This window comes from Pristiophorus japonicus, chromosome 3 (genome assembly GCF_044704955.1).
Source record: "Pristiophorus japonicus isolate sPriJap1 chromosome 3, sPriJap1.hap1, whole genome shotgun sequence".
NCBI classification, from domain to species: Eukaryota; Metazoa; Chordata; class Chondrichthyes; family Pristiophoridae; genus Pristiophorus; species Pristiophorus japonicus.
Window position 1 is genome coordinate 41,163,137 of NC_091979.1, and position 24,532 is coordinate 41,187,668.

The 24,532-nt window shown below is 41.7% G+C and overlaps 1 protein-coding gene across 6 annotated transcripts in view; it reads right to left on the reverse strand.

Annotated features, from left to right (window-relative positions):
• clasp1a (cytoplasmic linker associated protein 1a) overlaps positions 1-24,532 on the reverse strand; it is a 426,315-nt gene that overhangs the window by 173,774 nt on the left and 228,009 nt on the right. For all 6 annotated transcript variants that reach the window (XM_070875296.1, XM_070875295.1, XM_070875293.1 and 3 more), the window contains exons 11-19: positions 22,899-22,991; positions 19,605-19,750; positions 18,108-18,243; positions 16,353-16,423; positions 12,518-12,577; positions 11,905-11,982; positions 9,139-9,306; positions 8,762-8,811; positions 6,136-6,312 (exon numbers count right to left, since the gene is read on the reverse strand). In XM_070875296.1, coding sequence (XP_070731397.1) covers positions 6,136-6,312; positions 8,762-8,811; positions 9,139-9,306; positions 11,905-11,982; positions 12,518-12,577; positions 16,353-16,423; positions 18,108-18,243; positions 19,605-19,750; positions 22,899-22,991 — 979 coding nt within the window. The remainder of the gene's footprint in view (positions 1-6,135; positions 6,313-8,761; positions 8,812-9,138; positions 9,307-11,904; positions 11,983-12,517; positions 12,578-16,352; positions 16,424-18,107; positions 18,244-19,604; positions 19,751-22,898; positions 22,992-24,532) is intronic.

Sequence of the window (24,532 nt, forward strand, 5' to 3'; positions counted from 1 at the left end):
GGAGGGAGGGAAGGAGAGAGGAGGGAGGGAGGGAAGGAGAGAGGAGGGAGGGAAGGAGAGAGGAGGGAGGGAAGGAGAGAGGAGGGAGGGAAGGAGAGGGGAGGGAGGGAAGGAGAGAGGAGGGAGGGAGGGAAGGAGAGAGGAGGGAGGGAGGGAAGGAGAGAGGAGGGAGGGAGGGAAGGAGAGAGGAGGGAGGGAAGGAGAGAGGAGGGAGGGAAGGAGAGGGGAGGGAGGGAAGGAGAGGGGAGGGAGGGAAGGAGAGGGGAGGGAGGGAAGGAGAGGGGAGGGAGGGAAGGAGAGGGGAGGGAGGGAAGGAGAGGGGAGGGAGGGAAGGAGAGGGGAGGGAGGGAGGGAAGGAAGGAGAGAGGAGGGAGGGAGGGAAGGAGAGAGGAGGGAGGGAGGGAAGGAGAGAGGAGGGAGGGTGGGAAGGAGAGAGGAGGGAGGGAGGGAAGGAGAGAGGAGGGAGGGAGGGAGGGAAGGAGAGGGAGGAGGGAGGGAGGGAAGGAGAGAGGAGGGAGGGAGGGAGGGAGGGAGGGGGGGAGGGAGGGAAGGAGAGAAGAGGGAGGAAGGGAAGGAGAGAGGAGGGAGGGAAGGAGAGAGGAGGGAGGGAGGGGAGGAGGGAAGGAGAGAGAGGAGGGAGAGGAAGGAGAGAGAGGAGGGAGGGAAGGAGAGAGGAGGAAGGGAGGGGAGGAGGGAAGGAGAGAGAGGAGGGAGGGAAGGAGAGAGAGAGGAGGGAGGGAAGGAGAGAGAGAGGGAGAGAGGGAAGGAGAGAGAGGGAGAGAGGGAAGGAGAGAGAGGGAGGGAGGGAAGGAGAGAGAGAGGGAGGGAGGGAAGGAGAGAGAGAGGGAGGGAGGGAGGGAGAGAGAGGGAGGGAGGGAAGGAGAGAGGAGGGAGGGAGGGAGGGAAGGAGAGAGGAGGGAGGGAGGGAAGGAGAGAGGAGGGAGGGAGGGAAGGAGAGAGGAGGGAGGGAGGGAAGGAGAGAGGAGGGAGGGAGGGAAGGAGAGAGGAGGGAGGGAGGGAGGGAGGGAGGGAGGGAAGTAGGCTGAACGGCCATGCCCAAGACTTCGGGCTGGATTTGCAGGTCGGTGGCGTCGGGTCGCGGAGGGGGGGGGGGGTCGCGGAGGGAGGGGATGGGAAGGGGAGAAGAGTCGCGGAGGTCGGGGGGGGGGGGGGGGAAAGAGAAGAGAGTCGCGGAGTTCGGGGTGGGGGGTCGCGGAGGTTGGGGGGGGGGGGAGTCGTGGATGTCGGGGTGGGAGTCGTGGATGTCGGGGTGGGGAGAGTTGCGGGGGGGGGGGGTGTGGGGGAGAGCAGAGGTCGAGTCGCTGGGGGTGGGGGGGGGGGGTGGGGAGAGCAGGGGTCGGGTCGGGTGGGAGGTGAGCCTTATCCACGCAGCCCCAGTGAGACCATTCGGCCAGGGCTTGGGGCTGCGTGCTTCGGGCCCCTCCCACAGTTTTGGCCGCCTGGAGCTACTGCACATGCAGAGGTCCCGGCACTGTTTCCAGCGCAGGGACCTGGCTCCACCCCCCACAGCTCGTGCTGCGCTGCGCCCAGCTCCAGAGGGCCTGCAGGGAGCCGGAGAATAGCTACGTTTTTTTTAGGCGCACTTTGTGGCTCGAAAAACGGGCGTTCAGGTCCAGACTGCGCCATTTTAGGCGCGGCCCGAAACTTGGGCCCAATATTTCAGCATGATCAAGAGAAAATTTGGAGGAAAACATGTCCACAAGAAATGGCTGGTGTGGAAATTGGAAATATCACAATGGTACAACAGGGGTGCTTTTCTGAGGTTGGAGCTATGCTTGTACTGAGGACATGTAGAAACAGGCTGTAGTCTCAATTCTAATAGCTATCAGCTACTAACCAGACCGTTCCAATTTAAGACTGCCAAAAAGATTTGAGTTACCTATCTATATATATTAAACCATGAGTTATCTATTTACTGTGTTGCTGCCGATAATGCTTGAAGATCTTCCAGCAGCAATTCCAAAGTTATTTATTTATCTATCTAATTGTAGCCAGAAAATCTCCTGCAATAGCTTCTCTTCCCACTCTCACATCATAACTTCTGGTGTTCCCCAAGGATCTGTCCTTGGCCCTCTCTTATTTTTCATCTTATATTCTGCCCCTCGGCGATATCATCCGAAAACAGAGTTAGTTTCCACATGTACGCTGATGACACCCAGCTCTACCTCTCCACCACTTCTCTCGACCCCTGCTTTGTATCTAAATTGTCAGATTGATTGTCCGACATCCAGTACTGGATGAGGAAAAATTTTCTCCAATTAAATATTGGGAAGACCGAAGCCATTATCTTTGGTCCCTGCCACAAATTGCGTTCCTTAACCACTGACTCCATCCCTCTCCCTAGCATCAATCTGAGGGTGAACAAGACTTTTCGCAACCTCGGTGTCATATTTGACCCTGATATGAGTTTCCAGCCACATATCCGTGGCATAACTAAAATCTCCTTTTTCCACCTCTGCAACATTGCCTGCCCCTGCCTCAGCTCTTCTACTGCTGAAACCCTCATTCATGCCTTTTTTACCTCTAGACTTGACTACTCCAACTCACTCCTGGCTGGCCTCCCACATTCTACACTCCGTAAACTTGAAGTCATCCAAAACTCAGCAGCCCATGTCCTAACTCTCACCAAGTCATGATCACCCATCACCCCTGTGCTTTCTGACCTACATTGGCTCCCTCGATTTCAAAATTCTCATCCTTGCTTACAAATCATTCCACGACCTTGCCCCTTCCTATCTCTAAACTTTTTCAGCCTTACAACCTCACAATGTGTCTGCACTCCTCAAATTCTGCCCTCTTCAACATCCCTTATAAGAAACTACTCAACCAATCGGTGGCCATGCCTTCAGCTGTTGGGCCCGAAGCTCTGAAACTCCCTCCCTAAATCTCTCCACCTCGCTTTCCTCTTTTAAAACGCTCCTTAAAACCTACCTTTTGGTCATCTGCCTTAATTTCTTCTTTTGTGGCTCGATGTCAAATTTAGCAGTTTTGTCTTGTAACACTGCTGTTGAAGCGCCTTGGGAAGTTTTACTACGTTAAAGGCGCTATATAAATAAAAGTTGTTATTTTTCCAAAGCAAACAGTCACATTACTATGGTTTATATGGTTGGAGATTCTCAATGCAGCATTAATATCCTTGCAGGAAGTCAGACTACAGACAAGGAACACAGGAGTTAGCTACATTTATCGTGAATACTATACCGAGTGAGCAAAACAAGGAGTAAATACACAGCTTTCCACAATGGAGAGCAAGGCTATATATTACTGAATGACTTGATTGAGTTCCTCTTCAGCTGGTTTTTAATTTAAAGCTTATTTTATATTGACAACCACTTTGTAACTACATGCACCAGGCCAACTGCCAAATACTCCACATCAGAACTGAAGCTTGAGCATAATGAGACCAACTACTAATAGTTACATGTGAGCAGCACAAACGTTCATTACAAGTCACATCACACAGTCCATCAAAAATATTAAAACTACCCATTTATCTTCGCATAATCAAATGCACCACAGAAAATTATACACAGCCACGGTCATAAATTAATGCTGCAAATTATGTCAGCAATTAATGTAAATTTGCTCTCATTCTCTCAGCAGATGGACACTATGCACAGGCCCAGATACACAGGTTTAGCACACAGAAGTTTAGCCCCCTTTTCCACAGCCTAAACTCACAAAAAAGCACAAAGCCTGTACAACTATCTTACCATCCTTCTTTGTAGAAACCCCTTATGAAGTAAACAATTGAAGTGGTCAGTTGTCATGTTGGAAAATAAGTCACTGTGGCAAAATTGACAGTACAGAAGAAACACAATACAACAAAACAAAGAAAACAATGAAATAACTTGACATGATCAGAAATCTGATCTTAAAACTATTGACTTTATTTATATTATCTAAAATCTGATTTCTTGAACAAATACCACAGTTTGCTGCAGAATTCTGTTTTTAACCAAAGGTATTAGGGATATGGGGCAATGGCGGGTACATGGGAGTTAGGTCGCAGATCAGCCATGATCTCATTGAATGATGAACAGGCTTGAAGAGCTAAATGGTCTACTCCTGTTCCTATGTTTCTAGAATTCAAAGACCAGGATTTGTTTTCCCGCTCTCTTCACCCAATTTCTCCAATATATTTATTTATTCATTCAGTGGCCAATAATATTGGCAAAAAAAACAAACAAGTTAAGCTAAAAGAATGGCTGCTGTAAGGAGGTAGAGTGCATTACTTGCGGTGATTACTCAAATGACACTGTAGGCAAATTAAGTTAGCCTAATGAGACCTACAACTTTGCTGGAATATCTGGACTTCTGGTTTAACATAGATTTCAGTACTGTTCACCTTCATTGTGCTGTGAATGAGCACTCACATTTGTTGATTTAAAACAAAACAGCATAATCAAATTCAACAATAAATTTAAAAAACTGGCATCAACTTTTAACGCAGGAATGCGTCTAAACCCATCTTGTCCCTGATCCATTGGTTCATGCAAATTTGCATGTAGACCTACATCTCTTCATCAGAGGTATGTGGAAACGCACAACTGTTATTCTTCAGGTAAGAGAAGACTTTAATCTGGAATAGGTGACCGGATTCAAAACATGGCATCTCTTGGTCTGGGAGAACTATTTTATCACTTATCACACCGGCCAATACATTTCTTTGAAGAGTCCAAACATCGTAGTATGAACTCAAAGAACCCAGATTGTAGATACAATGTACTGACGGTCAACACTGTCATATTAAGTATAGCTGAGGAAATATATATATATATTTATACATATATATATACTGCATCACCATGCAACACTTCATGCGAGGTACCAATTATGGTCACAGATGGAAACCACTGAAAGAACCGTGTTGTCACAGATACCAGCCAGAATACACAAGATGGGGACAGACAGCTGGTAACAGAAAACAAGCTGCTTACCCTCAGCTTTAGTGGATGTGCCATCTTTCAGCAAAAGAAGATAAGGAAGGGAGGACAGGGAAATGTTAGTCAGATTAGCAAAGATGGGCTCACTAGTTTAACCTATAGTAAACAAAAGAATCCTGTGGAGCTGTATTACTTCTCTAAAGCTATGAAAGGCATAAAATATGGGCAATAATAGCAAAAAAAACCTAAAATAGCAAATTATGTTCCTCTGTGAAACAAATCAACATTCTGCACTTTCACAGTGATAATGTATTTCTAGAAATACTTTGTTTCATGAATTAAAAATTAAGAAACTTAGAAGAGATCCAAGTCTTTTGTGAAAAACATTAACTGTTTAATTGAGTTATTTAAAAAAAATAGGTGACAAACCTAGACCCCAAGCTCAGTATTAAATATTGTAGGCCGCCAGGCTCATTATACTGCACAAATTCCAAAAAGTCTCTGTAAAACGTACAGTGTTCTGACATTACTTTATATTACGTTGAGAACCCCCCGCATCCCACTATTTATATTTGCGTTTTGATTAATTTAGTTGCCACAAAACATATGGCCATTATCTATCCATTCAATGGCTTCCACATATTTTAAAATATTGGAAGCAAGAAAGTTCCAATTTGTGGCAAGATCTTAAAATCTATCAGCCTTTCTGTACTTTAGCACCTATTTTGGTTTAGAGAGCTGAAGTGCATACAAAAAACTGCTGCATAGATTTGATATTATGTTATACTCAATTCTTCTGAGACAACCTGAAAGATACGGAGATCTGTGAAAACAATTTTTATGATAGTTTAGTTAAGCACAACACAAACAACTTAATCTGTAATGAGATATTGGTCACCTGATTGAAAAGGGATAAGTTTTCAATAACTGCACAACAAACTTGGCCTGTAGTTAATTCCATATTTTCCATACCCAATATGTTGATTCTGAAACAGACGTTTCACAACAGACCATTCATGGCCATTTCAAGAACTGAATATGCACAAAAAAACTCCCCAAAACGGCGTCAACATTTCTAATTTAGATTTTGAACATAGTTTTCAAATTCAAGATGGAAAATTTTGTTCAGCTTCAAGGCACTTCAAATCCTAGCGACTAGTAGAGATGATAATATTATAGAATTGCGGTGAATTAACACTTCAAAAAAGTTGTGGTTAGTGGTCTTTACCTAGGGAAGCGTAGGATCCTGGAGGAAGAGCTGCAGCTGAGCTGAAATGTCCAGGTGTATTGCTTGGAGTGGCAGTCAAACGTGACTTGGCATTAGCAGCCGCATTCACATCGATATCACTGCGAGAACGTTGCAGAGCTCCTGTGTTAGATACCGACTTTGCACTGACAGTTGAAGCTTTTGCACAAGAAATGGAAAAAGAAGCATTAAACATTGAGTAGTAAATCTCAAAATTAATAAAAGTGAAACATTTGTCCTGCAAAACTGGGAATAAAAATTAAAACTTAAGTCATCTACCACTTCACTGCAAAAGATTATTTTTTAAACTCTACCTTGCCTCGAGCAATCTTCAATGTCCCCGGATGATTTATCAACAGAAGGCTAAACTGAAGCGGTTCCACTACTACAGAACAATCCTCTTATCAACACCACTGAAATTGAAAATAGTTAAAAAGCCACACAAAAGATCCGATCCCTCAAGATAGGCCTTTATTCAGCTGAACCTTTGGTCCATTTGATCGCATCCTTCCAGGATACTAACCCGAGCATCTCATTACATAATCAAACTACTTCTTAAAATAAGTCATGTTCTAACCTCGTTGCTGGCAACACATTGCAGCTGTTAATCACATTCTGTGTAAAGAAATACTACCTGCCAGTTGTTAACAACCTTGAACCTGTCACCACTGTCCTGCTGCCCAAGTTTTGTTGCAGGTTTATCCGATTAAGTATTTTAAGTACCTCAGATCTCTTATCAAGTTGATGAGTTATTTATCCCCTCTTAGTTCATCTCTTGTACAATGAGGATGAGCCCCGTTGCTCCCGCTGCATCGCTCCTGAGGCTTGAATGACCTGTTGTAGTAACTAGTATCATACTGTAACTACAGCTTGACCAGGGCACTGTATATTTTCAGCACTTCCTCTAGATTAATTACATTAATTAAGCAACATATTTAAGCATCGTGTTCACTTAATTTCCACCTTACATTGTTTGGACATGACATGCAACAAGTCAAACAATGTCCCCCCCCTCCCCCATTCCCCTTTAGCAAGTTCTAACCCATCCATGGAGTACAAACGCCTATTTTTTTCTCTCAATGTGCATCATCTTCCTTTTGTCTGCATTGAACTTAAACACCTGGCCGACTTAGTTCAAATCCTGTCCAGCCTACTTTGTAAGATATGGTCTGTCTTCGGTGTTCATAAGTCCTCCAACTTGGTTTAATTTGCAAATGTTATGATGAAAATCCAGGTCACTTATACATACCATAGTTCCCAACATGAATTCTTGGACACTTCACAATACTTTCCCACATTTCAGCTGTACTCTCTTTGCATTATTCTCTACATCCTCCTCTTTAGCCAGTTATTAATGCATGCTCACAGTTCGTACTTTTGATACCCACTGACCTGAGTTTGTAAAAGGAATCTCTCACATGGTACTTCATCAAAAGTCTTTTGTAAGTCTAGTACACTATATCAAAGGATTTTCCCCTAGAAATTTGGATGGTCACTAACATTCTTGATTTCTGTGTGTAATCTCACACAGCTGTGAAACAATAAAGAATTAAAATGAAAGATTTCTTTCCTTAACCAGTATCAAAATGTAAACCTCAAGACAAATTATCTGTAGGACCAGACCAGGTTCATTGATCTGGACATTAGGAGATATGGTGCATGTTGTACAAGCAAATTAAATTGTGTATGGCCACTGTACTATTGAAGCATCAGAAACCAGATGAAATTTGGGCACATTCATTCTATACACTAGTTTGTGGATTATTGACAGGTCTGACCTCAGGCATGCACAGAACCTTTGCAGGAGGAATAGGGGAGGTGACCAAAGGCTTAGTTGAAGCGGGGCTTTAAAGGGTGAAGAGGGAGGCCGATAACCTTGGGCTTTGGGCAGAGAATTCCAAACAGCAGGATAGAGTGGCTGAATGTTATGCTACCAAAGTGAAGGGAAATATCCATCAGAAGCTTGGAGGCTATGGGAGGCAACACAAAGTTGCACAGGTACGGAAAGACGATGCCATACAGAGTTTTGGAGGTGAGATAAAGGATTTTAAATTCTCTGTTGGAGGATTGGAAGCCGATGTACGTCAGCAATGATGCTGGGAAAATTTGGTTGCGTGTGGAACAGGATACAGGCAGTGGAGTTGTAGATGATTTGGGGAGGCAGTAGGTTACCAAGAAGGACATGGCAGATGTAAAACCCAGATAGATAGGCATGAGTGGGGTTACAGTGTGGACAGAGGTGGGAAATGTTATGGAGGTGGAAGTAAACAGTTTTGGTACTAACTTTGATAATGGATGGTACATGGTGTTTAAAACTCAGTTGCTTGCAATCTGGTTGGTCTGCAAGCCACCAGGGAGGGGAACAGAATTGATAGTGGAGTTTTTGGCAGGGGTTGAAAGCATCCAGACGTTCAACTGGAGGAAATTCTGGCTCACACAAATTGTCAGTCAGGCAATCCGTGAAGAGAGAATTGTTGAAAATGGGGGGGAAAAAAAATCACTTTCCTAAAAACAACTTGTGGTTTGGAATAAACAGCTCAACTGCTTGAGTTACTGTGCCAGTTCATTTCATGTTGGTTGATAAAACCAGAATAAAGGTACCTCTTACCTCGCGATGCAGTGCTTCCAGTAGGACTTCGCTTTGTAGACAAAGGGCGGCTAAAATAAGAGCAAGATACATATGATCAAATTCTGCTCAAGTCTGCACGTTATAAAATATATAGCTCTTGTCCTGACTCCGAAGGTGCAGGGTTAAAATTCCACTCCAGGTGAGGCACACAATTGGAGTTGACAACGCATTATACCCTGTAGTACTTGTACATAATGATATAAATAATATAGCAATTATACTTTTAAATCAAAACCATTCAGTACAATTTATAATGGTGCCCAATAACCAACAGTTGGAAGTAAATAAATTGCTGGAATGGCTATTATATTGCACTATTTTTACATCTTACAATTCTAGTACACCATCGTTCTTACTTTAGGCTTTCTTGTGAACTGGATGATGAGCGATCAGACTGTGGCAACGAAACAATGCTGTCTGAATTTTTTAAATGGGACTGTAGGGGTTTCTGGTAGGATGGTTCCAATGAGTTAAACAAAACTTCGGCTTCTCTACTAAAGTGACTGTGAAAATTCCAATACACTCTAAAAAATGAAAGACAAATGAATACTGAATCAGCACATAGCTTGGCATTAATTACATCCCGAATGAAACATCAAACCAGAAAAAGATCATACAGTAAGAAATTTGTTGACTAACAAATAGGAGGCAAAGAGAAGGTTGGCTTGCAAACAACTTCTCCCACTGTGGAGAATCCTGGCTTTTTGACATGTGCTTCCCCTTGGCATGGCAAGACGCACAACCACACCTGTTATTCTCCAAATAATAAGCGTTCAAGTTGCCTGTGTTAGCACAAAAAATTCACACCACCAAATCTAGGCTCTTCAACAAAGGAAAGAAGGGAACTTTTAGTAGATGAGTCATCTAGAACACTGCTGGATACTCCCCACAGCTAACAACCACCATATTGCCAGAGGTAGGCAGATAGCCACCCTGTGCTCTCTTGGCTGGGTAATGGTGCACACCACCAAAAGACTGCCAAAAAGAGGAAAATACATTTTAAAAAGTGAGCAAAACCATGGGATATTCATAAATCAATTCAGAATAAGTTTCAATTGACAAGTTTTGAATTGCAAACTCCTGAATGACATTTACTGCTTTTCAGACTGCAATGCAACACAAATGTTTCTTCACTAAAAAGGTGCAAAACATTAAAATGCAACTTAAAACAACAAAAATTCTCTCCCCCCACCCCACCACACCACCTCTCCAGCTTCATGTAACAGATCACTATTATGCATTAGGCAAACTCACTCATCAGATTAGAACAGCGAAAGGAAATGAAAACACTTTATCCTGATGTCGCATTTCAAAGGTTCAACTGCTGATCCAAAACAAGGCTTCATCCCTCCTCCTAATCACAGCTTGTGACAGTCACAAGCTCAAAAATATAGCTAAAGTTTGGTGCAGCCATCAATTTACATCCGCGTAGATGTAAATTTACTCAATACCAGGGAACAGAAAATGGTTATTTAAAATGTGCATTAATAAGCTGAGAGGACACATACACGTAACCTTAGCAGCAACTTAAGAGCTGTACACGACAGCAATGAATACAGTCACTTTCAATTAAAGACAGACATTGCCCTTCTCATGTCAGAGTTTCCTGTTTGAATATTAAAATAAAGCTGCCCCCCTTATTGGGAAACCTGTTTATTTATCCCCAATTTTTTTTTTATAAACGGACTAAGACCTTAATGGTATCTATTTCACTGGTATCTTGCCAAGTACAGTTTTCTTGCCACTACCTCACTCGTGAAAGCCTGGACATTGAGTACTAGCTTATCAACCACAGGAGTGAACAGAGAAAATTCTGATCCTTTTCTCACCAAATGTTCACACATGTCCAATTATAGCAGGGAGAAACAAGAACCTCATCTGATTTTCCCCTTCCTGACTCATGGGCTGAAGCCAACTGTAGTGGCCCTCCAACTACCCAAGCTGAGGTCAGCTAACTCACCACAGACTGGATCAAACTTGGGACCATTCTCGTTAACCAATTAAGCCATTAAGAGAAGTTGCAAATGATCCTCAGCACTGTGGCAGCTGTGTGCACAACCTACAGGATGCCATGCAGCAACCCACGCACCCCCACCTCCCCGCCCTTGCAGGGGTCATTTGCTTAAAGTGCACAACTAAAATAGTTGAACTGGTAATGTGTAGTGTGATTGTTAAACCTTTTGCTAATACTGCTACAACTACAGTGAGAGCGAGAGTGAACCCAGGACTCAGAGAGGAGGAGGAAGAAAAGCTGCCATGCAGCAACTCACTAACATTACTTCAACAGCACCTCCCTCCCCAGTGACCTCTGACATGAAGAGGAGGAGGAGCAGAAATGTTGTGGGAACACCATCACCTCCAAGTTTTCCTCAGAGTCATAAGCTATCCTAGTTTAGCCATACATCATCATTATTTCAAAGTCACCGGGTCAGAATTAGTGAGTCCCTAAATAACACCAATATGCAAGCACCATCACCACAAAAACTGCATTGGTTCAAGGAAATGGTCCACCACCTCTCCGAGAATCTAGGGATGGGCAATAAAATGCAGTCTTGCCAGTGTTGAACACATCCTAAGAATAAAACAAATACATTTTTGGCAGACATTTTACCCAGCACAATTTAAACAATATATAACGAGTATCCAAGGAACAGTTAAAGGAATTGACATGACACTGAGAAAAGTTACCTTTAAAGGGAAAAGGGAGGAGTAGAATGGTTTTAGTTCAGACACTTCTTACTGACAAAGGAAATACATGCAATTCTCAGCATGCCTATCAATTCTAATGAGTAAAAATCCAAAGTTTGGCCAAAATGATGATACTTTTGAGCCGGTTGCATTGACAACTGGCCAGACAGCATCAACATGTCAATCTCTCTGTCCCTGCCCTATGTCCAGGGATTTAAAAAATATTTTGTAAACTAAGGCAAAGACAACATTTCATAACATAAAGCAAAATAGATAATCAATCTGAACTACGTACAGAATGAAGAGACCAATTTTATTAGCAATAATCATTTAATGAATAGTTGCAGGTTTGGATTTTAGCAGGCTAATCGCATGCAATTTAAAACAAATTTTGGAAGCATTACAGTAATGTCATGTAGAGAAAAACAACTTACTTTCGAGCTTCCAGTCTTACTTCTGAATCTGCGTCATGGAGACCCTTCTTTATCGTTTCAGCCAACAGAGCTGCATGTCTAACAAAAGAGGATAGCATTACTATAACCAGAGTCCCATCTCAAAACTAACATCTCACCTGTAATATGTTAGACAGAAATATCATTCAAGATAACCACTATTACATTTAAGCGCAACAAGCTGCATAATCCCTCCCAACTTCAGCTTCAGGTCACACAGCCATTTGAAAACAAAAAAGGGGAAAAAAGCCTCAATGCATTTTTAAAGGCCTTCCTTTCATTACTATGGAAACAGCACAGCTACCACTTTCAATGCTCTTGCCAGTCGTGTTATTTAAATATTTAAATTCCCAAGTTCCTCACTATTCAAAACAACATATTTTTCCAAAAACCTATTTGTCAGACCATTAAATTTACAATTGTATTCACCGGCAATGTCTCTCCCGCCATTGAGTTCAGTTCAAATATAATTTATTTTGATGTTCAAAAAGGTGGACATCATTGCTTACGTTTCCATTTTAAACTACACTGATTAGCAACCAAAAAATAAATCTACAGCCTATTCACTGGAAAGATTCCTTGGTTGTTTACTTACTTTTCTAGTGAGTGTGTTTGCCATTCCATTAGCAGCCGATCAAAAAATTCAAATGAACGCCTGTCAAATAAAAGCTTAATTTTGTTAATAAAAGCAACATTTTCTCTGTATTAAAGGTATGTTAATAGGAAAAGTCAACATTTCAAATATCTACAGTTTAAGTATACACATCTATCTCCTATCCATTATTTAGATGTAATTCAAAAATGATGGAAAGTGTGTCAACAGATTATGCCTGAAGCAGCTTGTTTACGGAATAGGTGTGCTACATTCAAATGTCATACCTGTAGCAAATGCAAGAGCATTTACAACTTTAAATTTGTTTCATGAATTTATCAGCTAACCATTATTAAATGCAAAATAATGAGATCAAATTATAGTGTTATATTGACAAGTGGCAGCACTGTTTAATTGCATGGGGGGGGGGGCGGGGGAAACACGTTAATTACTTATACAGTGCTCCGAATGCTCGAGTAAGCAAGTAAGGACTTCCCAAGATGATGATGATGATGATGAAGAATAATAATTTTGTCGTTGCACAAGGCCTTGGTGAGGCCTCAGTTAGAATATCATGTCCCTTTGGTCTCTCCTCACATGCTGTAGCTAATGTAACGCCTCTGTAGCTAATGTAACGCCTCTATAAAAAAAGGGGGCAGACAAAAGGCAGGTAACTATAGGCCGGTTAGTTTAACATCTATAGTGGGGAAAATGCTTGAAACTATCAATAAGGAAGAAATAGCGGGACATCTAGATAGGAATAATGCAATCAAGCAGACGCAGCTTGGATTCATGAAGGAGAAATCATGTTTAACTAATTTACTAGAATTCTTTGAGGATATAACGAGCATGGTGGATAGAGGTGTACCGATGGATGTCGTGTATTTAGATTTCCAAAAGGCATTCGATAAGGTGCCACACAAAAGGTTACTGCAGAAGATAGAGGTACGCGGAGTCAAAGGAAATGTATTAGCATGGATAGAGAATTGGCTGGCGAACAGAAAGCAGAGAGTCGGGTTAGAAATCGGTGGTTAGTGGTGTGCCACAGGGATCGGTGCTGGGACCACAACTGTTTACAATATACATAGATGACCTGGAAGAGGGGACAGAGTGTAGTGTAACAAAATTTGCAGATGACACTAAGATTAGTGGGAAAGCGGGTTGTGTAGAGGACACAGAGGCTGCAAAGAGATTTGGATAGGTTAAGCGAATGGGCTAAGGTTTGACAGATAGAATACAATGTCAGAAAGTGTGAGGTCATCCACTTTGGGGAAAAAAAACAGTAAAAGGGAATATTATTTGAATGGGGAGAAATTACAACATGCTGGGGGTCTTTGTGCATGAATCCCAAAAAGTTAGTTTGCAGGTGCAGCAGGTAATCAGGAAGGCAAATGGAATGTTGGCCTTCATTGCGAGAGGGATGGAGTACAAAAGCAGGGAGGTCCTGCTGCAACTGTATAGGGTATTGGTAAGGCTGCACCTGGAGTACTGCGTGCAGTTTTGGTCACCTTACTTAAGGAAGGATATACTGGCTTTGGAGGGGGTACAGAGACGATTCACTAGGCTGATTCCGGAGATGAGGGGGTTACCTTATGATGAAAGATTGAGTAGACTGGGTCTTTACTCGTTGGAGTTCAGAAGGATGAGGGGTGATCTTATAGAAACATTTAAAATCATGAAAGGGATAGACAAGATAGAGGCAGAGAGGTTGTTTCCACTGGTCGGGGAGGCTAGAACTAGGGGGCACAGCCTCAAAATACGGGGGAGTCAATTTAAAACCGAGTTGAGAAGGAATTTCTTCTCCCAGCGGGTTGTGAATCTGTGGAATTCTCTGCCCAAGGAAGCAGTTGAGGCTAGCTCGTTGAATGTATTCAAGTCACAGATAGATAGATTTTTAACCAATAAGGGAATTAAGGGTTACGGGGAGAGGGCGGGTAAGTGGAGCTGAGTCCACGGCCAGATCAGCCATGATCTTATTGAATGGCGGAGCAGGCTCGAGGGGCTAGATGGCCGACTCCTGTTCCTAATTCTTATGTTCTGTTCTTATGCTGGGCGATAGGTGTTTTGGAATGGATACAGATGAGGGCCACAAGATTGATTCCCAGTTTGATAATGGCATTGGGGGGGGGGAACGGTCACGGAGCAGCAGGGAGAAATAATCCAGATTTCTTTCCTCCTACCCCACATGGCCTGGGTTTTTAAATCTGGTTTTTCACCTCTCCTATGCATGGCTTCTGGGTGGGGTGGAGAGCAATGTTTCCTTTAAGCTGCATGGCCACGCAGGCCGCTTGCCAGTTTGACAATGGGGAAAAACTGCGAATCCCTCAAAAAATAAAAGGGAAGATTGGTGGAGAGTTTATGTATTGTGAAGCACAGGATGCCGCAATTGCGAGGGACAGGGTGAATGGAACGATGGGTCTTTTCCTGGTCATTTTACTTATGTTCATAATAGCTCATGTGACATAGACATGTTTGCACCTGTAACTGAACTCTGAACATTACTTCAGACATTTTTTTTTTAATCCTAGTGTTGCCAATCTGGAGGGCAAGTGGAAGAAAACAGTTGCTGGCACATCCCATGGGTGAAATTATTATGTAAATGACCTAACACCTACACAATAAAGTCAATTCGATTTTTAAGCTCTGCGGTATAGGTCTTCGCCACACTGACCTTCTGAATCAAACAGCCAGTGTTACAATAATGTGCACTGAAATTAAACCCTTTTGTTTGTAAAACAAAATCCAGCTCTGATCGAAAAGATTAGATCCAAATCATTATTTTAATGCTTCAGATAGTCAAGTGTAAAGGTCATAATCTGGAAATATAGTGGCAGAAAATATTTTTCATATTTTATGAAATACTAGTGCAGAAATGGCAAAATTTATAATTCTGTATTTGCTGTTAACATAATAAACATACAGACATAGTAAATATTTTCCACCATTGTATCCCATGGCAACACCGTTTTAATAATATAATTCAACAAAATATAAATGTTACCATTTTTACTCTAACTACTGAACTATAGATAAATGTATAATGCTCACAAGTTCTTACTGTATAATGGATGATATTTCCATGACAAATACACACCTATTATATATGCCTGAAAAACTACAAAGAATTAACAAATTTGGATAAAGCCTTTTCGAAAAAGTCAATAATGATAACCAGTCAATATTACTGCAAATCATAGTGGTTATGCATCTGAATCTAATCGCAATATGAAATAAATTATACAAAGGGAAAAAGGATTTAAAAAAATCAACGCCAATGCAGGTTTGAACAGAAATAAAAATATTTAAACAGAAAGATTTTATATTTTTTAATTTTGGCAATTATCAGAAATTGAGTTTTGCTAAACTTGAGGTTGTTTAATAATGAATTAGTCAACGGGAAATCACTTTCAATCTCACGTACTTAGATTCAGGAGGCTCCACAACATATAACTAATAAAAAGGTTTCTGGTCATTTTATTCAGCAGCCTCCAGCCGTCCCTTCATGGACCACTGCTAAGGCTGCTCAAGACTCAAAACAACTGGGTGGAACAAGTTCTGCCCATTTGCAGACAAATTTAAATTCGAGGTCCTATAGGACCCTGATTTGCACATGCAAGGCACCCAATGTCTAATTCAGGCGGTTGTCCTACACAACTAGAAGTTTCCAGCTTCAACATTGGCAACTGGTGCACGAGATGGTAACCCAAGTTTAATTCATCATCCTTCACATTTCACCCCCCCTCCCAAAGAAATGGGCGAAACAATGTTGAATTTTCCACCCCATCAATACTATATGAATGAAGTAATATACCAATGTGACAAACAGATTCGAACCTACCTCCGAACTGCAACAGACTTTGATGCACAGTTGCTCGAGATAATGGGTATTAATCTATGGAAGTGGGTATTCTGAAAAAGAATATTTTCTAAGATTAGATCCAAGACATGGTAAGCATAATTACGCCTCAGGTCTCCGTCCGGGCTACATATATTTATTATAAATTTTGTCTGACCCTCCCTTTCCCCGATCAAAATGGCTCCCAAATTTAAATTCTTAAAGCTACTGTACGGCAAACAAACTGAGCACTACTGATAGATTTATAGCTGCTTTAAAGGAACATATACATACTCAAATAATGTTAGCTGTAAGATTTACTGTAACCATAATAATTTCCTCTCCTACTAAAAGGTTAATCATGTAAATAATTATAATCTGCCTGATTTACAGTGGCAAAGACCAAAGTTGGCCCAAATCAGACTCCAGTGAAGTTACTTGAAAGCCTTGGCTTCAAAATGGGACCTGCCTCTACGTAGGATTCAACCACTTGCTAATTTGAATACTGTTGATCTCCATTCCATCTTCCTTTAGGTTCAGGAAGCAGCAGTATTAACAAAGTAAATGTGTACAAGACAGTCAAAAAAAACCACAGCATAGCTGGCTGTGTAATGGCCCACCACATCATCACTGACAAGCAGCACATTTAATACTGAATCTGGCTTATGCTAGCTGGTGTCAGCATTAACAGGCCATCAAGTTAAAAAAAAAACCACAGATTAAGAATACTACAACAATATACTTAAATTTGGCCCAGGAAGAATACATTATGCAGACAAAAACAAAAATTAGCTATAGTATTTGTGAAGCTTTAATCTTCTAAATGGATAGCCTTCCCTTCTCAATATAAAAATCAGTTTGACCCAATTCTCCTTCTGCTCCCCAATTTTATTTCCACCTCCTTTCCTGAATTCCTTAATGCCTTGGAAGGGTATGACTCCGACAGAGTCCTGTCGGTCTCCAAAACCTTGCCCAGGTTACCATTCTTCATGTGTTGACAAGAAGTTTCTGTGAGCTATTCAACCCCGAGGGCATAACAATCAAGCCCAATCCACCCTTCACTTGACATCTACATACATTTCCAGCAAGGGTTGCTTGTTGATCAGCACTGGGCTCCAGCTGATTTTTCCCTCCCTAATCCAAGAATGGGGAGCCCAATTGTAGTGATCCCTCTGCCTTTCCCTCCCAATTTCAGCTAACTTAGCAGACCAGAATTCAGAACTTGGATCTGCTGCTCTCATTTTTTTAAATTAACTTAGTCACCGGGGAAGCATTTTGACATCCATCTTTAATTTGGATGATTAACATTTCAGGTACATGGCATCAAAAACAAACATCTTTTTCACCAAGCAATTTTAAATGGCTCATGCACAATTTCAACAGTTCCTGATTTAACTGCTGGAAAAAAGCAAACTACCTACTAATGAATAATGAAATTCAAAACACAACTGCTTACTTAAAAAGCAGGCAATTTGTTTTTCCAAACTGACTGGTAAAAACCCTAAAATTTGAGAGAATTATTTATTAATGGTTTCAAACGAAAAGCAACATAAACAGAAACACTGGATGGGAAGTTTTCAGTGTAGTTTAGAGTGGCAACAAACTGAGTTTTGCACCCTAAATTTCTTATGAGGCAATTTACTTCTTTCACTAAAAGTACATTTTAGTTGTTTGAAAGAGATGCCTCCTTGAAAATGTGTATTTTTGAGTGAGATAGTATCAAGCAATGATACAGAAAGAAGTATTTTGTGTACTTACTCGAATAATTAATCTTATAGCTGCTATACCAGATGTGGCTATGATTTTGGCACTATTGGGAACAAGATTGAATAGTGTTGGCATAATGGCTTCTGCACCATGATCAAAACGGTTTCCCAGAACAAAGGAGAGATACCTAGAGAAAAGGATAGATAAGTAGGCTTTAGGGTTATCAAGCATCTGAAGAGACTTTAGCAATAGATCTCCAACTATGAATAAAAATAGAGGCTTCCATAAAAGAAAAACATTGAAAACATCCTTTTTTCAACAAAAGAAATTATTGCATTGTAAATAAGAGATTATGTATGTCTTTATGGTTCTTTCAGCAAGTTTAATTTATGAGCTTTTAACCTAAAAACACATCCCCAATTCACTTCACAATGATATACATATAGAAAGTGAGCATTGGGAGAAATAGACTGTTCTTCCTCAAATAGAGCCATGGGATCTTTTACGTTCATCTGCAGAGGCAGATTGGGGCTTGGCTTACTCATCCAGAAGACAGCACTTCTGACAATGCAATGCTCCCTCAGGTGCGGCAGTGAAGTGTCAGCCTAGATTATATACTTGGGTCTCATTTGAGTAGGGTTTGAACTCATGACCTCTTGACTTAAATTAGAGAGTGCTACCAGTGAGCTGAGGCTGACACACTAAACTAAAGAGAAGGTATTCCTAGCTTTCCTTGTGAAAAAGCAGCCTTCAAGAGACTTCCCATCTGAAAGAAAACCACTCAAGCGATTTTATTTAATGAATCAATCTTCATTCAGTCATCATAGCGTTGACAGTATGCAGTTCCTGAACTTCAAAATTGCACAGGAACACTAGCATCAGCATCCAGGAGTAGAAGGATGCCAATCCCCACAAGATGCAACAGTAACATTTTGGTTTACGTGAAGCTTGTATAACAGTGGTACAAGCAATTTTCTCCTGGGACTACGAGAGGAAGGGAAGCTGGGTGGTCAGCAGTTTTGTAGGAATAGGGTCAAGGGAGCAGGAGGTGGGTCACATGGGTGTGGGGGGAGATGGGAAACAGAAGAGGTGGAAGTAGAGGCAGCTGAATGGGGAGTTTTCGCCCTCGGTGACAAAGAAATTCACAAGCTCTTTACATTTGATGTTAGTGGTGAGGGTGGGAGAGGGAGATTGCGAATACAAATGAGATAAGAAATAAACTTCGGTTTGCAAGTCTAACATGCAGGTTGCAAACCATAGCTGCCTTGTTTGCCACAAACTGGATCCAATAAACAAAAAAGTACATTAACGGCAATTAAAATTCAGATTACATGGTTCATGACCAAATCTTTAACTCTTATTGCATTTAACCCCTGATTTCTAAGCTTTTCACAAGTGTACAACAAACACAGCCTATCCTGTTCACATAATTCTCAAGAAAAATTCTGCATAAATACTCACAGCTAAACTTCAGACCATCTATCCATCATTTCCATTATTCATAAGTAAGCTGATCGTGTGCATTTCACAACCTATTTCGTTACTTACCCCAATGTTATACAAGCTTCACGCACAACTTGAGATCGAAGGTCTTTTGCTGATAATTTGAATGCTCCATCTAAAAGCCGCAGGTGTTGAAAGAAAGAATCATGTTCTGCTGCTCCACCCAGGATTAGAGACCTAATCTTTTTAAGCTGTAAACAAGAAGTTGTTGTTTTATATGTAAACTAAACAATCAGTATTTTATTGAGAGGAAGTTAACACAAGAAAACTGAAAGAAGCTCATTTAATCCCTGACTTCAAAGCTTTCCATAAGTGTTCAACAAACACAGCTATCCTGGACTCTTCTATTCACATGAATCTCAAAAACTTCTGCATAAATACTCACAGCTAAACTTCAGACCATCTATCCATCACTGTATTTCCATTATTCAACCCGCTCAGCTGCCCTCCACAGAAGACAGCGCACCCTCTCCACCCAGCAGTGGAAGCACCATTGTGTCCAAAGGGTTATTTGTCATGTACATCCTTAATTACCCATACAACCAGCAGCCTTATTCCCAATAAGATTTGATCTAGTTTGTTTTTGAAGGCTTTAAAGAACACAGCACCAACAGCTTTGCAGGTAGCCTGTTCCATACAGCCACAAATTTGCAAAGGAAAATAAACCTTCTAATCTCTAGTCCTCATTGAGGCTTGCTCATTCTGAATCTGCATTTTCTAATGCTGAGTTCACAGTACTAGTCAAACAGCCCATTCATTAACTAACTGGATAAAGTTAGATCCTTTTATTTTTTTAAAAAAATGCTCCTCCAAAGGCTTAGCTACTTAAGTCAATAAGTAGCAGACAGATCCAGATGTGGAAGATCTGAAGTTTCACCTCGGTATGTGTGCCCAGTTGCTGATTTCAGCAGCAGGAGCAACAGGTACTGGCCCAGAAATCCCAGTTTCTCCTTCCCGCGGGCGCTCAACTGGATTCTAGAAAAAAGCACACCTACCTGAAGCTGCTCCGCCCACACGAGATCCCAGTCCGGAGGCATCTCCTGACTGCACGTCGCAGCGCGTGCACGTTGGGACATGCACAGGCCTGGAGCTGGAGTCACATGGCTCTGGGCAGCCAATCAGGTATAGTATATTCTCATTCATAGTAATGGGAGTTTCGTAAGTCCGAAACTCCTATTACTATGAATGAGAAACACCCCCAAACACAATATAAAACATTTTAAAAACACCTCACATAAATACACTATAGAAATGAAAAATGTTTGAAAACAAATATTTGCCGATTTTTAAAAAAAAGTTTGAATTATGGTTTAAAATTAAATTACTTGAGTGGGCAGGGTTTTTAAACATAAATATGTATTTTTTAATTTTATTTTAATATGTTTTTGATATGTTTTTAAACTCTTATGCTGGTAAAAGTAGGCTATGCACCTTCTTTTACCAGGCACAAGTGTTTTAAGGACATTCGCAGGGCAAGAGATGGGCAAATAGCCCAATCTCTACCATGGGAATATCCTCGCTCCCGAGATGCGGGAGATGTGTCAAGCCAGAAACTTGACAGATCGGAAAAGCCGGTTTTCACGCCAAAAAACGGCTTTCCCGGGTCCACAGAAACTCCGTACGGACCCGGGGAGGCCGCGATTTCTAGGCCACTATGATTGGCCTCAATGCCTGGGGTTAGGGAAAGGAAAACAGGCCATGGTTCTTGCTCCTGATCACCAAGTGAGGAAAGAATCTAAGTTGAATAACCTAATATTTATTGCCTGGGCTTACAAATGAAGAATGATCATAAGGATGAGGTACTGCAGTGAAACTGGCCCCCATGGAACCAGCAAGGAGTAAATGTCTTCAAAAGAATGTGCAAAGTTAAAGCACATGGGATTGGGGGTAGTGTGCTGACGTGGATTGAGAACTGGTTGTCAGACAGGAAGCAAAGAGTAGGAGTAAACGGGTACTTTTCAGAATGGCAGGCAGTGACTAGTGGAGTGCCGCAAGGTTCTGTGCTGGGGCCCCAGCTGTTTACATTGTACATTAATGATTTAGACGAGGGGATTAAATGCAGTATCTCCAAATTTGCGGATGATACTAAGTTGGGTGGCAGTGTGAGCTGCGAGGAGGATGCTATTAGGCTGCAGAGTGACTTGGATAGGTTAGGTGAGTGGGCAAATGCATGGCAGATGAAGTATAATGTGGATAAATGTGAGGTTATCCACTTTGGTGGTAAAAACAGAGAGACAGACTATTATCTGAATGGTGACAGATTAGGAAAAGGGAAGGTGCAACGAGACCTGGGTGTCATGGTACATCAGTCATTGAAGGTTAGCATGCAGGTACAGCAGGCGGTTAAGAAAGCAAATGGCAAGTTGGCCTTCATAGCGAGGGGATTTGAATACAGGGGCAGGGAGGTGTTGCTACAGTTGTACAGGGCCTTGGTGAGGCCACACCTGGAATATTGTGTACAGTTTTGGTCTCCTAACTTGAGGAAGGACATTCTTGCTATTGAGGGAGTTCAGCGAAGGTTCACCAGACTGATTCCCGGGATGGCGGGACTGACCTATCAAGAAAGATTGGATCAACTGGGCTTGTATTCACTGGAGTTCAGAAGAATGAGAGGGGACCTCATAGAAACGTTTAAAATTCTGACGGGTTTAGACAGGTGAGATGCAGAAAGAATGTTCCCAATGTTGGGGAAGTCCAGAACCAGGGGTCACAGTCTGAGGATAAGGGGTAAGCCATTTAGGACCGAGATGAGGAGAAACTTCTTCACCCAGAGAGTGGTGAACCTGTGGAATTCTCTACCACAGAAAGTAGTTGAGGCCAATTCACTAAATATATTCAAAAGGGAGTTAGATGAAGTCCTTACTACTCGGGGGATCAAGGGTTATGGCGAGAAAGCAGGAAGGGGGTACTGAAGTTTCATGTTCAGCCATGAACTCATTGAATGGCGGTGCAGGCTAGAAGGGCTGAATGGCCTGCTCCTGCACCTATTTTTCTATGTTTCTATGTTTCTACATGGGAAGGAATAAACAAAATAGAATAGGGGAGAAAAATTCCTCCTCTTCAGTTGCATTGTAAAGTAAATGCTGAATTTTTCCCCATCCAGTGATTGATATTCTTGCATTGTTGCACGCCATTGTCAAGGCTTGTATAGAAGCATCTTTTAATAAAAATTGCATTTTCGCTGTATAAAAAAGTACCATTATTCAGTGCCAGTGTCACAGTTAAGATAAAAACATTGAAAGTTCAAAAGGAACCAGATTTAAAAAGAAACATTTTTGGAAACTATGAATACAAGGAACAGTCGATGAGAACGCCAGATCTAAAGGTTCAAAGACTTACAGCAGTTACTCGCTGCTCCCAGTCGTGCTTATCATCTGATAAAATTTCTCTAATTTTGTTGATGGATTCTTCGAGGTCTCTGTTGGAAAAAATCTAAAAAAAAAACAAACAGAAGACAGAACTCAAGTTAGTGTATTGCATCAATATTTTGGCTTTTTAGACAAAAATAATTTTTCCTTGTTTTATTACATTCATTCACTGTAGATAAGAAACAAAACAGCTGTGCAACAAGAATATCTCATTGAAATAATCATTTTAAAAAGCAATACCAATACATTGCATTTGTGATCCTGAAATAATTGTAGGTCATGAATGCTAATTCAACAGGTACAAAATAAAATGTTCTCTCTGTTGAGTAGCAGATATTTATTAACTACTTCAACTTTCTAGCAAATATGCTTGCTTATATAAAATGAACATTAAAAACGTTTTAATTTGTGACCTATATTAAGGTGACCGCAGTTGGAACCTACATACATTTTACAACACCTTTACTCGACTAAGTGAAACTTCAAGTTGACTAATAAAACAAAGTATTCCACAATTGGTGCCTATTAAAGAAAATTGGTGCCTTTTAAAACACCAATTAACCTCCGATGCTGATCACTCAGTGACATTGTACATTATAACAGATTGTATTTATACAAAAACATAAGAAGTAGGAGCAGGAATCAGCCATATGGCCCCTCAAGCCTGCTCTGCCATTCAGTAAGATCATGGCTGATCTGATCTTGGCCTCAACTCCATTTTCCTGCCTGTTTCCCATAACCCTCGACTCCCCTACAGTTCAAGAATCTGTCTATCTCAGCCTTGAATATATTCAATGACTCAGCCTCTCTGGGATAGAGAATTCTAAAGATTCATAACCCTCAGAGAAGAAATTCCTCCTAATCTCCGTAATAAATGGGCGACTCCTTATTCTGAAACTAGGCCCTCTAGTTCGAGATTCCCCCACGAGGGGAAACATCCTCTCCGCATCTACCCGGTCAAGCCTCCTCAGAATCTTATATAATGCCTTTGATTTAGAGCATCCCAAGTTGCTTCATGGAGGAGTGGAGGTGGATGGCCCAGGGAAGGTGCAGAATGGGCCAGCAGAGAGGTCAGGAGGCCGACTACAATGCATTCTCTGAAACCCAGGGAGAGGACATCTGTGGGAAGGAGGGAGGGGTACAGTAGGAGTGGTGTGTGTGCGCTCGGGCCATACAGCAGAGCCTGGTCTCCAATCGTCTTGGATCCCCTTGCCATTGGACCAAGACCTTGCTCTGTCAAGCCTGTGTGGTAGCTGGTGTTTAATAGCCACCCCACGTTAAAAGAATTCACAGGCATCTTCCATCCTTTAAGTCATCCTCGACTCTGAGGGACTGCCGAAGAAGAGAGGGGAGGGGGATGGCATGGCCAAATGCCTCGTTAAGGGTAAAGGAGGACAAGGAGGGATAGCATACCATGGCTTAGCCCATTTAAGTTGTTTATAGAATGTGTAAGCAGAGCGTAGGAGACACAGGAGCCAAACGTTCATTCCTTTCAGCTATAAAATCTCCTGATTTTTCACTTACACTAGGATTCATCTTGATTAACAATAGCTCTCAAAGTAAACTGAGGGAGTTTCATTTTTAGTAACAAAGGATAGGCTGCAC